Source organism: Anolis carolinensis, chromosome 3, assembly GCF_035594765.1.
Source record: "Anolis carolinensis isolate JA03-04 chromosome 3, rAnoCar3.1.pri, whole genome shotgun sequence".
Lineage (NCBI taxonomy): Eukaryota > Metazoa > Chordata > Lepidosauria > Squamata > Dactyloidae > Anolis > Anolis carolinensis.
The window spans coordinates 19,757,286-19,772,529 of NC_085843.1; the positions used below are offsets into that span (position 1 = coordinate 19,757,286).

The following is a 15,244-nucleotide window of genomic DNA, read 5'->3' on the forward strand; positions in this document are numbered from 1 at the left end:
GAGCCAAATAATATTAGGGAACCTAGAGACTGGGCATTTATAATTAGGGACTAGGGATTCTCAAATGCAAGCTGAAATTCAGTTTTCGAATCCCTGTGAAAGGAGAACAATGTGGGGTCTTGCCTAATATCCCTTGGAAGGGAGTTCTAAAGTGTGTGTGTGTGGGGGGGGGGGGGGGGGGACCTCCGAGAAGGCCCTCTCCCTTGTCCTCACCAACTGTTCTTGTGACGGTGGTGGGAGCGAGAGGAGGGCCTCCCTGGCAGATCTTAGAGCCTGCACCCGTTCATAGGGGGAGATGCGGCCTAAAGATAGGTAGGACCCAAACATTTAAGGCAGGGGTCCCCAAACCAAGGCCCGTGGGCCAGATGCGGCCCTCCAAGGTCATTTACCTGGCCCCTGTCCTAAACTTTAGACTTAGGGTTGACCTAAGTCTACGTGGTCTTTGAAGGTCTCTTTGCTTAGCTACGGCCTTATGAGACCATCTAGATGGCTTTTGGAGGTCACTTTCCATACCTATGGTCCTATGAGACCGTCTAGATGGCCTTTGAGGGTCCCTTTCCTTACCTATGGTTTTATGAGATTGTCTAGATGGCCTTTGGGGACCCCTTTCCTTACCTATGGTCTTATGAGACCATCTAGATGGCCTTTAAGGGTCCCTTTCCTTACCTATGGTCTTATGAGACCATCTAGATGGTCTTTGGAGGTCTCTTTGCTTACCTGTGGTCTTATGGAACCATCTAGATGGCCTTTGAGGGTCCCTTTCCTTACCGATGGTCTTATGAGACCATCTAGATGGTCTTTGGAGGTCCCTTTGCTTACCTATGGTCTTATGAGATCGTCTAGATCAAGGGTCCCCAAACTAAGGCCCTCCAAGGTCATTGACCTGGCTTCTGTCCTAAACTTTAGACTTAGGGTTGACCTAAGTCTGAAATGACTTGAAGGCACACAACAACAATCCTAATTTTGGACTATTTCATCCTAGTCCAGTCCCCCAACAGTCTGGGGGACTGTGAACCGGCCCTCCACTTAAAAAGTTTGAGGACCCCTGGTTTAAGGCTTCATAGGTTATAACCTGCACTTTGAACTGGGACCAGAAACTTATCGGCAACCAGAGGAGCTGCTTTAATAGGGGCGTTGTGCACGCCATATAATTATCTCTAGTTAGAAGCCTGGCTTCTGGCCTTTGTACCAATTACAATTTCCAGGCCGTCTTCAAAGGCAGCCCCATGTAGAGTGCATTGCAGTAGTCTAATCTGGATGTAACCAAGACATGGACCACCGTGGCCAAGTCAGGCTTCTTGAGGTACAGTCAAACTTTATTTGTATCCTATCCCAAAAGGGACTCGGGGTGGCTTACAACAACAACAACAAAAATACATAGTAATAATAGCAACAAAACAACACAGATCAACAAGCTGTAATACAAAAACAAAAGCAGCCATAAAAATGTTAAATTATAATCTCAAAACATCACAAAGTATAAAAATTTGTACTGGAATAAAACATACGTAAGAGGCAAACAAAACCTAGTTCCTATTCATAGCTCATTAAAAGTCCAGTTTGTATTGGAATCAATGTAAAAGCCTCCATCACTTATAGTCAACTATTGTTGAAGGCCTGCTTCCATATCCATGTTTTTAGTTGTTTTGTGAAAGTCATTGTAGTTTAAGTGGTGTCAAACTGTGTTAATTCTACAGTGCAGATGAACCCCATGGAAAGATGAAAAGATGGAAGTGATAATAATAATACAGGTTGGGTATGTACAGTGCTTGGGAACAGAAGTGTTTTGGATTTATTTTTTGTATTTGGGAATACCTGGGTTTACATATACCTACATACCGTAAGAAGATATCTTGGAGACATGATCCAAAACTAAACATGACATTCCTTTTCATAGATACCTTGTACATATAGCTTGAAGGTAGTTTTGTACACTGTGTTTCTAATAATGTTGGGTACGAAACAGAGTTGTTTTTAGGAGTGTATTTTAGGCCTGCTTTGGGTCTCTTTATTGAGAGATAAAGTGAAATATGAGAATAATTAGAAAAAGGAGTAGTCAGCAATGACAATAGCACCAAACAAATGGGAGTGACAGTCCAGCACAAATGCTCCAGCTCATAGTATGGCTTCTGTGGAATTTATTGACAATGGAAACAGAAACTTTATGTCTTCTTAAAAGAAAATATGAACTGTCATATAGAAAATATATGCCTGGTCTAGATGAAAGAGAATATTTTCAGCTGTTGGATCCCTGCTCTTATCAGGACCAGCCAGCATGGCCAATGGTGATGTATGATAAAATTTGTAATTCAATACAGTTGGGAGAGCATTGGGTTCTCTTCACTTATTTGGCCAACAAAGTAGTCCTGTACATAGGTTTACTGGAATTAACATCCAGTTGAAAGTGTATAATTAGGACCCTAAAATCAACTTTTATTAAATCCTTCAATATGTGTAGTTCTAAAGGTTTTCAGTGAAGTTTCCCTAGCAATTCTGAAACATCTTCTGATGCGTCCTTTTCATTGTCTCCATGTGTTCAAGGGTTTGCATGAATAGTTCAGAAGAGTAAATCATTCTTAGTCTACTCCCTAATTTGTACTTCTCCAGCTCGGAACAATTCTAGGAATTCAACAAGAGGGATTTAATCATAATGTTGCATAGAAACCAGCTAAGCAACATGCTTAAACTAAGTATTGATTGCTCACCTTAGACTCAGGTTGATGTAGTGTGTAAAACAGGCCATTCATTGAGAGTATGTGGGAGGCAGGTAAGGGCCAGATCTGCAAGGCTACATCGTGTCAGCTCAGCTTGTGGTTTTGCCAGCATTGATCTCCCATTGTATTTCTTTGGTAGTTGTTGCTAATAGCCAGCAAACCTATTTTGGCTTATGGCAGCCCAATGAATGAAAGACCTCCAATCCTAACTTTGCTATTGAATGTACAGATATTGTAACACTCTGCCCCATCAAACCCAGATAGTATGATTAATGACCAGTAAGATATGGTTCTGCATTACTTCATTTTCCTTCCTCTTGCAAATCAAAGTAGAAGAACCATGTGTCTCTTGGAGAACTAGAGTAACGATGTATTACTTGCTTTCAGGACAGTCTTCGTGCAAGCCACAGATCCACATCATTCACAGATGGGTTTTCAGCAGCTTCATTTGCAGAGTACCCAAGGAACAAACCTTTCATTAACACCGACTTGCAGCGATCCCCTGTCAGACCAGTTACTGCATATCCAGAGAGTAACAGCAGAGGTAGGGTTGTATTCCAGAGGAAGTGGGGTTGACTTTTGGGAATTATGTGTCAATTTTGATAGGTAAATCAGGCTGCAAACTTTGTAACGAAAAGCCAGTGTGAAGATACTATGTTTTAAATCATGTAAATCACTGCAGGTGTTTTAAAAATCAGTCTGACTGCTTATAACTGATGGAAGAGCCTTCCTTGGATCTATAGTACATGTTAGAGCAGACATGGGCAAACTTCAGCCCTCCAGGTGTTTTGGACTTCAACTCCCACAATTCCTAACAGCCAGTAGGCTGTTAGGAATTGTGGGAGTTGAAGTCCAAAACAGTAGGCTGTTAGGAATTGTGGGAGTTGAAGTCCAAACACCTGTGTTTATTGGGGTGGGATATGATCATGCACTTGGGAAGTTTTCTGCATATCTTTGAGCCAAAAATGGTTTGAAAATCAACTTGGAAGGTTGGGGAATTGGTGGAAGATTTTTGGGGGGCATAGAAGTTGGTCCAGAGACTGCAATTTGTCCACCTCTGTTTTAAGATGAAAACTGCAGCCATCATCTAAAGACACTCTTACTGACCTTAAAACAGCCAAAGAGAAATGAGAGAAAGTACCATTCATTAAGGAAGTGCTAGTTGGTCACCAAAGATTAGAGGTGGAATGACAGAAAGAGCCCTTTGCCTCTCAGTTTTGACTCATGCTACAGTTTATTCCATTGAGTTGGATGTCCCCAACTCACAGAGGGGTTCTCATGGTTAAGATGGGCTGGTGAAGTCTTTTTCACCCAACCAAATGCCACATGCCGAAATCTGGAATCCACCCCATTGTCAGTGCTTAGGCCTTGAAGTTGTTTAGGGCCAAGTTGGTACATTGCAGTGGTTTGGAGGTCTCTTAGGGGCTGGGACCCAAGTGTGCTACTGATATTTTGCTTTTCATGGTAGTAGTAGTATATGTTGCTTGCTTTTAGACATCCATTGAAAAATAGGTGGATTTCAAAGAAAACAACAATGGACAACACTCTGTGTTACAAAATGCTAAATATTTAGCCATTCTACCTTTCCCAAGAGAAAGCATGGTTGCAAATTGAGAAAAAGAAGTCATAGGTGAACAAAGAGAAAGAGAATGAGCTGAGTAGGCAGGTGATGGTGGTGGTGGACAAAGCCACAGGTGAAATGCAAGACCTCTGGCAATGGTGGCAGGGACTGGAAAGAGAGAGGGATTCAGTCCACTGTAGAACCTGTCTGGTGGAGAAGCGTCCTCCATCTCTATCCTTCTCTATGACCTAGGAGAGTACCTCTCCCAGTTCTACATCACAGAGTTATTGAGTCGGAAGGGGCCTCACAGGCCACTTAGTCCAGCCCTCTGCTTAGTGCAGCTATAGTGTTGTACTCTAAGGCTGGAAAGCACCTCTGTACTTTAACACCATACTCCAGTCCAAAGTGAAATAGCAAAGCAGTTTATTGAAGAATATATATAAAAGCAGTTCAGCAAAATAGAATATAAACCAAAGTCAAATTGTCAGAGATAGTCCATAGAATTCAAAGTACAAGAATAGCGTCAAAACCTAGGAATAAATCCAAAAGATGAGATTCAGGAACTATCCTTAAAACATGGAAGCATGGAACATAAGCAACAGGAAATATGGAACTAGAAATCCCTTAACAGGCTTGACTTGCCAAGAGATGTATCCTTAAACACCAGTGTTGACCAGACTGGCGAAAAAGACTTTTGGTCTTGCTAATATAGACAGAAAATCATGCCTTCTGTCCTGGGAATAATAATAACTTTATTCTTGTATCCCGCCTCCATCTCCCCGAAGGGACTCGGGGTGGCTTACACAGACTAGCCCATGACTTTTTGGCTAACAAGCGTCTTGACTTTCGCAAACTATTGTGTTGCCCTGTGTTGACGGAATGTAAATATCCTACCTAACAGCTCATTAGATCTGAACTCCTCTGAGCTCATCTCTGCTTCTGACCTTGCTTCCCTAGTGAACTGCCTTTCTGGAATGTGGTCTTCAGACATAGACCGCTCAATTTCAGGACTTAAAATCTCTTGCTGACTCTCCTGCTAGTCTGTAGGCCCAGAATCCCCAGTAACATCAGGCTGGCTTGCAGTTCCAGAATCTCCACTGACCTAAGGTGCAGGCACAATCAAAGGCTGAACTACAACATGTAGCATCCAAAGTAGGTTTCTGCCCAGCCTCTTTTTGAAGACAACCAGAGAAGGAGACCTCACCATCTCTGTAGGCAACTAACAACTCCCAGTGTGGCTCTAAAACATCATATGTCTGGCTCACATTGGCCACCAAGGGAAATCTGACACAGGCAGGGATGGCTTCTGTGTTTAAGGAGAAAAGTCATGGAGGAGATGAAGGTGGAGCAATAGTTGTGGGTATCAGTGATTCTGTGTGTCTCTTCTTCCCCACAAACACTCAAGTGACTTTGAAGGGGAAAGTAAACATTCAAACTCTAAAATTACTTTTCGTCAGGGCCCAAATGTGCTCTCAGTGGCCCTGAGGCTGTTTTCATAGGTGTTGAAATGTATAAGATCTGCAGAAAACTCTTATGTATTTCTATTTATCACATATACATTCTGCATTTGCTCTAAGGAGATCAGAACAGCTTCATTGGCTTAAGCTGTTCTATCTTTTCAACTGCCCCTGTGAAGTAAGTTAAGACCCAGAGAAAAGTGTTTTGTATGAGACTACTGAGTAAATGACATCATTACGAAATCTGAATTCAGCTATCCCGATCCTAAATCCTACACTCTGTTGACAGCCTCATAGCAGCTCATCAAGAGACCAATCTTACTATGTTTGCCATTGTGTTTTATCATTAGCAATATTCTCAGCTCTAAAGAACCTGCAGGAAAAGATACGACGGCTGGAGCTGGAAAGGATTCAAGCAGAGGAGAATGTGAAAAACCTGACCAGAGAAACTTCAGATTATAAGAAAGTGTTAAACGAGCAGCTGATGGAACGAGAGCAGTCTAAGATAGAGGTCTCCAAGAAAAATGAAGGTAGATTGGTTTTTCTCCTTGATACAAATTCAAAGTGATAACTGTTTCTATTATTATTCAAGGATGAGGGAAAGGGAATTCTCTTGGCCCTCATTTTAATGTTAACTTGCCTAATATCTATCTTTTTTCAGATTGGTATGTGCACTGAAATATGCACACTTTTATCATTTTGCAGTAAAATTGTATAATCAAAAATGGCATTAAAATGCCTCCATCTGGTCACACTTGCACGCAGAAATGTATATAGGAGTGAAAATAGCATTATATTGTGAAAAATGTCCTCCAGAAATGCTCATACAGTAGAGTCTCACTTATCCAACATAAACGGGTTGGCAGAATGTTGGATAAGTGAATATGTTGGATAATAAGGAGGGATTAAGGAAAAGCCTATTAAACATCAAATTCGGTTATGATTTTACAAATGAAGCACCAAAACATCAGGTTATACAACAAATTTGACAGAAAAAGTAATTCAATATGTAGTAATGCTATGTAGTAATTACTGTATTTACAAATTTAGCACCAAAATATCACAATGTTTTTAAAACATTGACTACAAAAATGTGTTGGATAATCCAGAGTGTTGGATAAGTGAGATTCTACTATATTGGCAAAGGTTGACCTCTGGAATAGAGAAATAGGCAGAAGGCTGCCATAGGCATTCGCAAACACCTCTGTCTATGGAGTAGAGCCAGACAAGCTCTCTGGGTTTGTTACAGAGCTAGAGATGATGAAACAGATGGGATGCTGGCTAGAGCAGTGCTGGCAGAAAATGTGGAATGAATCTGAGCAACATGGGGTTGAGCAACCTTTCTGAAACCCGCTTCATAGCAGTAATGACAGTGAAAACCTGTTTCTTTTCTGTCACCTCTATGCTTGCGTAGAATTACCCAAATCAAATGTTTGGGGTGACTGAAGGCCTGTTATCTTCTGACTCAGAAGAAAGCATAGACTATGCAATAGTCTCTAATGAGAAATTTTCAGTAAGCTTTTCAGAATGAGAAAAGTGCTGGGATCCCTTATGGTATGGTGAATATTACTTTGTCAGTCCTTTTATAGGAACAGTGGCTCTTTCTTGTTTTTTGGCAGACTAAAAAAAGTAAAATTTACCAACTCTCCACACTATCCAAGAAAAACTCATGCTCTCTAATAGGCTGAAGAAGAGATACAAGGGCTTCAAGCTGCCTCACCTTTTTTTTCATCAAGGCCACTCACTTGCACATGCTGCAGCTATAGCTTAACTACATTCTCTGGCAAGAACACAAACATACCACAGCTATTGCAGGTGATGCAGTGGTTCCCTCATCATTCACATTCACGATTCTTTAGTAAGCACTGCAATAGAACTTCAGATTTCCCCCTCAAAACTCCCTGCTAAGCACCCATGCAGGTTGCCCTCTTGGTCTTTCCTGCTAGCTGAGCTCCTGTTTGTTGACCTCCAGGAACTGGAGCTGCAGCTATGTAGAGAACTAGTGGTCTGTGATTTATTCCTTCTCAGCAGATGCCCCACTTCTTTGAGACCATGTGCTCAAGCAAAGAACATGGGGCTATATACAGTAGAACACTAATGCGCACACACATACCTCCACTCAACTTTTATAAACAACCAGCCTTAATCCAACAGACACGAACTCACCGAAAAGCAATAAAAATACTAATAACACAAGCAAGGAAGCCTCCGCACAGATCATACAAATAAAAAGCCTTACTCCAACAGATACAACAGCCTTACAAACTCCCCCGAAAGACTTTCCAGGGCTGGGGATGTATAATCTAATAGACACAAGTTTCTGTGTGCTGTTTCTTCTAGACATCAGCACAAAATATCCCTGATGGCAAAACTCTTGTTAGCTGAGGTCCAGAGACTGGGGTGCAGATATCCTTTCTTATTTAGCAGAGGTCGGGAACCTTTGATCCTTGAAGTGTACTTCCCACAGTTCCTGACCTTTGGCTATGCTTGCTGAGACTTTGGAATTTGAAGTCTAAATGTCTAGGAGACTTAGGGTTGTTTTATTCTGCTGTATTGACAGTTTCATGGAATTAGAATGCGTAGTCTGGTTCCAGAACTGGTGCAGCCACCATCATATCCAATTGTTCTTTCTTTTATGGAGCTGACAGACACCTCCATAGGTCTCTCAAATAAACAAAGAAGAGACAATACCTGAGGCTGTGTTTTATAGACTGTTCTTCGATGAAATAGAGGTGACTGGTTGGAATATCTCAACCTTAAGTTTTAGGCAACATCTAGCTGTTACATGTATGTGTACGATACCATTTATGATTCTTGGTGTATCCTTTGGTATTTGATTGGATATCTCTCAAGGGATTTTGAATGAGTTGTTCTGCGTCTTGGGTGGAATCCTGTTGTGTTCACTTTTTCCAAAATATATCAGGCAGAAATGCTGAATCCAGGTAGCTTTTTCTTCATATACCATGGACTGCCAAAGAAACAATAATTCTAAGAACTAATTAAACTTTAACTCTCAATAGAAGCCAAAATGACTAGACTGAAACTATTGTAATTTGGGCACATCATGTGATGACATGACTCATTGGAAAAGACAATACTCAGTACATTGTAAGGCAATTAAAAAAGAGGAAGACCACATTACAGGTGGTTTTAATCAAGGAAGCCCATAATTTGCAAGACCTGAACAGAGCTGTTGGTCACCAAGTCTGCTGGATATTCAAGTTGATTGATGACAAACGACATTCTAGCAAGTAGCCTATTTCTCCAAAGCTGTTACTTCTTTCTTAGCTGTTATATAAATGTCCTGTCTGGTGTGATTGGAATCTCCCTCATATGAAAACTAATCTTCTTCTCATTGTCCCTTTTTCAGAGTTGGCAGGAAACCTGGAAGGTGCTGAAGCACGCTGTGGCCTTTTGGAAAAGCAGCTGGAATACATGAAGCAGATGATAGCGCAGGCAGAACGTGAGAAGACCACTGTCTTGGAGAAGCAGGTGTGTTGGGTCTTGGTGTAATTCCTGTCACATTAGGTGTGATACACTCAAAGCCTAGATAAGTCACTTTTTGAAATGGCCATGCTAGACATTGCACTGCATAAAAGTAACCTTTCCAACAGCTGCCTTTCCAAGTTCTAGTTTTCGCCTGATTTCTTGACTGCGGTGTGCATTCTGGTTAATGGCTGAGTCAAAGTATGGAAATTTTTGAATTATTTCAATGTCTTCATAATCTAGTTTAAAGTTATTAAATTTGTCCTTGTTATTTTTGTTTTCTTAACATCTTTGCATTTCCTTCCTTGAATAATCATTTCAAGTATTTTCTGATGGTAGTGTGATATCTGCAAATATTAATTTGCTGATTTTCATGCCACCTTCTAAAATCTAAACCTACCATCACTTCCCCCTCACCATACAATAAAGTACTCTGCTTTTCGCCTTTTCTTTCTAGGCCACATTGGAAAAAGAGCGAATGGTTGATCAAACCCATTTGAAATCTAAACTGGAAAGGCTGGATCTCCTTGAGAAAGAATATGCCAGGCTTACCACAATGCAGTCTCTTGCAGAGGTGAGTCTTGGGCTCAGCATTTGCAGCCAGGCTTGTCTTGATTGTGGATGCCAAGAATCTTTTTGTAATTATTACCTGCTGATTCCTTATGAGGAGTCTGATTTCCACACTGTATTCTGATACAAAGATATGCAAGATTGCTCTGAGATGTGAACCTGGATTTCCTAAATCCCAGTCCAACACTCTCACTCAGGGTCAGGCAACTTTGGATGCTTCAGGTGTCAATTTTTGGTTTCCATTGCCCTTTGTGAATATAGCCGAACCCCCAAACTAGAAAAATAAAGATGAGACGTCCACTTCTGTTTTAGATGAGGATAGGTAGTTGGAAACCACCACTTCCAGGAAAATGAGACATCAATTGTTGGCTGAAAAATGATTCCCTCACTTCTTGAATGGCCGAAGTCCTCAGAGGGTCACAAAATGGTCTTGGGACACCGCTGGTGAACTGTGAGGTCACACTTTGCACTCCCCTACTCTAACTATTGCACAGCATTGGTTCTTCAAGTCTTTTTAAATGAGCTTTCTACAAGCCATGTTTGGAACTTAACTCCAAGACAGCCAAATTTCAGGCTTGGGAGATCAGTTTTTTCTTTTAATTAGAATGACAAAATTCATCAGCAGCTGAAAAGCTGGCACAAGAATAAGGGTCTTTCTCCTCTTAAATTCTCTTCTTGCCTCTGTATATGCATTGGAAGAATTGTAGAGAAAAGGATAGGAACTAGGAATAAATAAGAGACACAAAGAACAGCCGAGTGTCAGTAGATGACATCATATATTTGCCAAAAACTGGCACTTTTTAAAGGTGGACATACTGGAAAATAACAGTACATCCTGTTTAGAGCTAAGTCCTATTGTAGTCAGTGGGGCTTACTTCCAAGTAAGGATGCTTAAGATAGCGGTATGAATACATACCTAAATGTCTTTCTGTTACCTTAAGAAAATACTGGAACAGTGAAATACATGAATTCTCTGTGTTAGTTTTATTCACATGGCAAAAGAGAATTTTGTTCTCATTGTTGGCTTGAGCTGGGATTATGGGAAGAAACCACAGTTGAGGAAGATAGTCTGTGTTCTGTGTTGTGATGATACTTGGCTGTGAGTAATATTTTGCCAATTGTTTTGTGTTTCTCTCCCCCCCCCCCCCCACGTTTTATTTTTGACTTAGAAAAAAATGGAAGAGCTGGAAAAGAAACTACAGGAGGAGGAACATGCGCGGAAACTGGTGCAGCAAAAAGCTGCCGAGGTAAATCATGGTGATATAGTCCGTTTGCTTTGTCTGAACATGCCGGCTTTCCCAAACCTTGTGTTGGACTCCATTATGGGCGTTCAGATTAGCCAACAAGTAGAATAACACTTTGTTGATTGGGCAGCCAATAGCTTGGCCCAAGTTCTTCTAGCTTACAAGTTCTTCATTTGAAATACGAAGGAAGCACATTCAGATGAAAACCTGCATTCAGATTTTCTGGACTCCTTTCCCCATCCCCTGATATGTCCCATTTTACTTTGTTGGAGTTATACCTCAATCTCTGGTAATGAGAACACTTTGATCAAAACCAAGGAAACTTGCTTCCCGGAATCCTCAGTCAACACGGTTAGTATCTGTGTTGCTTTAGACAGCAACGCCCATGATGTCCATAGCGTGTGAGATTTGGTGGGGTTCCTTTTGGTTCATCCCAAATCATGCTTTGATATTGCTCAGTGCCAAATGTGATGTGATGGCAGAAAATAAACTGTCTGCTGAACAAAGTGCTTTTATGAGTGTACAAGTGAGCCAGGGGTGTTTTAATCTTATCAGCCTCCTCAGCCTCCTATCCTTTTGTCAAGCCTGGTAATCAGGGTGTTTTAAAATATTCAAAAAGTCAACCTTAAAATGGAATTGAGCTATTGACTACATGTGAAACTGTAAAAAGCACTTAAAGCCCTTTGTTAAAAGCCATCAATTCTAGAATTCTGTCTGGAAAAAAGCCTTAGCCTGCTGATTGTGATCAAATGGTGATGAGCTAAGGGTTACTTCATCCCCAGATTTCATCGACTATTTTTAATTTATAGAAAAAAAATAATTCCTTGCTTTATCTTGACAGCTTCAATCTGGATTGGAGATAAACAGGAAGTTGCTGGAGGCACAGACACAGTTGGTGCACATAGAGTCAATACCTTCGAAGCCAAAGAAATTGAAGAAGAAATCAAAACATCTGGAGAAGGTACAATACTGATGATAACAGGAGGGAGGCTGTAAGCTTATAAACTCTTTATGTGGGATTTTTTAAAAAAAATGAATTTTATTATTGTTACTTCTAAAGTGTGGAGATTATAACGTAACTACAGTAGAGTCTCACTTATCCAACATAAACGGGCTGGCAGAATGTTGGATAAGCGAATATGTTGGATAATAAGGAGGCATTAAGGAAAAGCCTATTAAATATCAAATTAGGTTATGATTTTACAAATGAAGCACCAAAACATCATGTTAGACAACAAATTTGGCAGAAAAAGTAGTTCAATACGCAGTAATGCTATGTAGTAATTACTGTATTTATGAATTTAGCACCAAAATATCACAATATATTGAAAACATTGACTACAAAAATGTGTTGGATAATCCAGAACGTTGGATAAGCGAGTGTTGGATAAGTGAGACTCTACTGTATCTATATATATAAAAGGATAAAGTTGTTTGCACAGTGACTATAACAACACAACTAAACGCCCCAGAAATACAAAACTTGACAACACAACACAAAAGCCTTGCCTCCCGGTTGTAACAACACAACCACACCACAAAACCACAATCTGGACCCACAAAACTCACAACAACGCATCGTGACTATAACAACACAACTAAACGCCCCAGAAATACAAAACTTGGCACACAACTAAACGCCCCAGAAATACAAAACTTGGCAACACAACGCCAAACCCTTCCCTCTCGGTTGTAACAACACAACCACACCACAAAACCACAATCCGGACCCACAAAACTCACAACAATGTATTGTGACTATAACAACACAACTAAACCGGATGGCCATCTGTCTGAGGGGTTTGGGTGGGGTCTTCCTCCATGACAAAAAGAAAGAAAGGGGTTGGACTGGATGCAAATTACAAATCCCAGCACTCCATGGCATGGAGTCCATGCATTTCAATTAGAGGCCTCTTCCTTCTCCCTTTCCCCACCATCCAACCCACTGACCCAGTTCCATGGCTCTGCAGACAGGAAAGGCTGGGACGGATAGAACGAAGGAAAGAAGGAGGGAAGGGAAGCGAAGGAACACCAAGGACAAGAGCCCTCCCTCTCTGCCTGGAAGGCCAAGAGCAAAAGGGAGAGAAAGACCATTGATCCGGTTATATTTACCCTCCTTTCTGACCAGTGTGTTCTTATCAGTGAGTTCAGGATCGGAGCAGAGAAAGGGAACAGCATAGGAATAAAGGAAACAATGAGAGCACCCACTCTATCTATCCATCCACTCATCCATCCATCCACTCACCCACTAATAATAAACACCTACACAGGCAAGAATCAGCCATGCACTGAGGCTACAAGGCCATTCATTGCTCATCCACCTCCCCAATCCCTACATTCACACTTGGCCTCCAAAAAAAATTACAACAATAACAATGACAACAACAACAACAATAAGAATCAACACCATCACAGGCAAGAAGCAGCCAGACACTGAGGCTGAGAGGCCAGTCAGTGCTACACTGGGCCTCCAAAAAACAATACAGTAGCGTCTGATGGGTGAGAAGTATCTGATGGGTGAGAAGGGTGGGGTAGAAGTGATGTAATAAATAAATAAATAAATAAATAAATAAATAACTTATCCAACCTTCATGACCACTACAACAACAATAATAATAAATACCTACACAGGCAAAAAAAAAAAAGACTATTGTACCACAATAAAAATTTAAACCGCACTCATCACGATTAACAACAAACCAAAGACAACAGGGATCTCAAGCAATTATCAATCAACACAAAAATTGAAGAAGGTAACAGACTTCAAATACTACTACTAATGTGAGTATAAAGAAGGGTGGAGGTCACAGCATAAATACAACCTAATGTAGACTGACCAACACCACCAGACTAAGCCACAGCAATGTGTGGCCGGGCACAACTAGTTGTTATATAAATTCATCAGTTAACAATAGTAATTTTACAGGGTTGCTGTGAGTTTTCCGGGCTGTATGGCCATGTTCCAAAAGCATTCTCTTCTGACATTTCACCCACATCTATGGCAGGCATCCTCAGAGGTTGTGAGGTCTGTTGGAAACTAGGCAAGTGGGGTTTATATATCTGTGGAATAATGCCCTGGGTGGGAGAAAGAACTCTTGTCTTTTGGAGGTTAGTGTGAATGTTGCAACACCCAGAAAACAGGGGTCAGCTAACACCACCCAACAAAGAATTCCCCCAGGCAGAAAGCAGCCAGGCTTTGAAGCTGCAAGATCATTCAGTGCTAATCAAAGTGGCTAATTTGCAACATTCACACTTGCCTCAAACAGACACGAGTTATTTCTCCCACCCTGGACACCATTCCACAGATATATAAACCCCACTTGCCTAGTTTCCAACAGACCTCACAACCTCTGAGGATTCCTGCCATAGATGTGGGTGAAATGTCAAAAGAGAATACTTCTGGAACATGGTCATACAGCCCAGAAAACTCACAGCAACCCAGTGATTCCAGCCATTAAAGCTTTCGACAACACAGTAATTGTACATTTTATAAAAATAGGAAAACTTATATGTTTTATTTGAAAGTAAACGTCCCGACTCTACACCGAAATAGCGTCTTACAATAATTTGTCCTACCAAGCACTGTATATTTATATATATGTAAATAAAGTATTCAAAAGTGACCCAATTGTACAATGTTTATCATAATCTTGATCTTCTTTCTGAGAATGTATTTTTAATCACTGAACACTATTATAAACCAGTCTTTAAATGTTCTACCTATGTATTCTTCTATAGATTCTTTAAGGTAGTGCCATTTTACCAGGCTGTCTTTTGATTTATTTATTTATTTATTTATTTACATCACTTTTACCCCGCCCTTCTCACCCATAGGGACTCAGGGCGGCTTACAACAGTTGGCAATTTACATTGCCCAAAACACATTCAATAAAACAATAACAAAATCAATAAATATTACAACAATACCACATCAATACCACTCCGCTTCTGAGTCTATTCAGGGACTTCCAAGTTGTCCATTCTTGGTTTGCCTCTGGAGGCAAACCATTGCGGGGAAGGGGGCATCCATTTGGGGTTCCCTGGTTTAGCTTGCTGTTGCTGGGGGAACATTAAGAGGAGTGGGTGTTCTCATGAAGCTTTTCCTTGATTTGAGTTTACAGGGAGGAGGCTGATAGCCGTGCAGAGGATGACTTTCACAGTGTTCACCCTTATTTCTCTCCCAGTTAGCAGCAACTTCACGTCGCACATCAA

At 40.9% G+C, this 15,244-nt stretch overlaps 1 protein-coding gene across 2 annotated transcripts in view; it reads left to right on the forward strand.

Moving 5' to 3' along the window:
- Positions 1–15,244, forward strand: part of cep57 (centrosomal protein 57) — a 32,422-nt gene that overhangs the window by 2,174 nt on the left and 15,004 nt on the right. For both annotated transcript variants that reach the window (XM_062974564.1, XM_003219312.4), the window contains exons 2-7: positions 3,102–3,258; positions 6,083–6,262; positions 9,103–9,224; positions 9,676–9,792; positions 10,958–11,035; positions 11,874–11,993. In XM_062974564.1, coding sequence (XP_062830634.1) covers positions 3,102–3,258; positions 6,083–6,262; positions 9,103–9,224; positions 9,676–9,792; positions 10,958–11,035; positions 11,874–11,993 — 774 coding nt within the window. The remainder of the gene's footprint in view (positions 1–3,101; positions 3,259–6,082; positions 6,263–9,102; positions 9,225–9,675; positions 9,793–10,957; positions 11,036–11,873; positions 11,994–15,244) is intronic.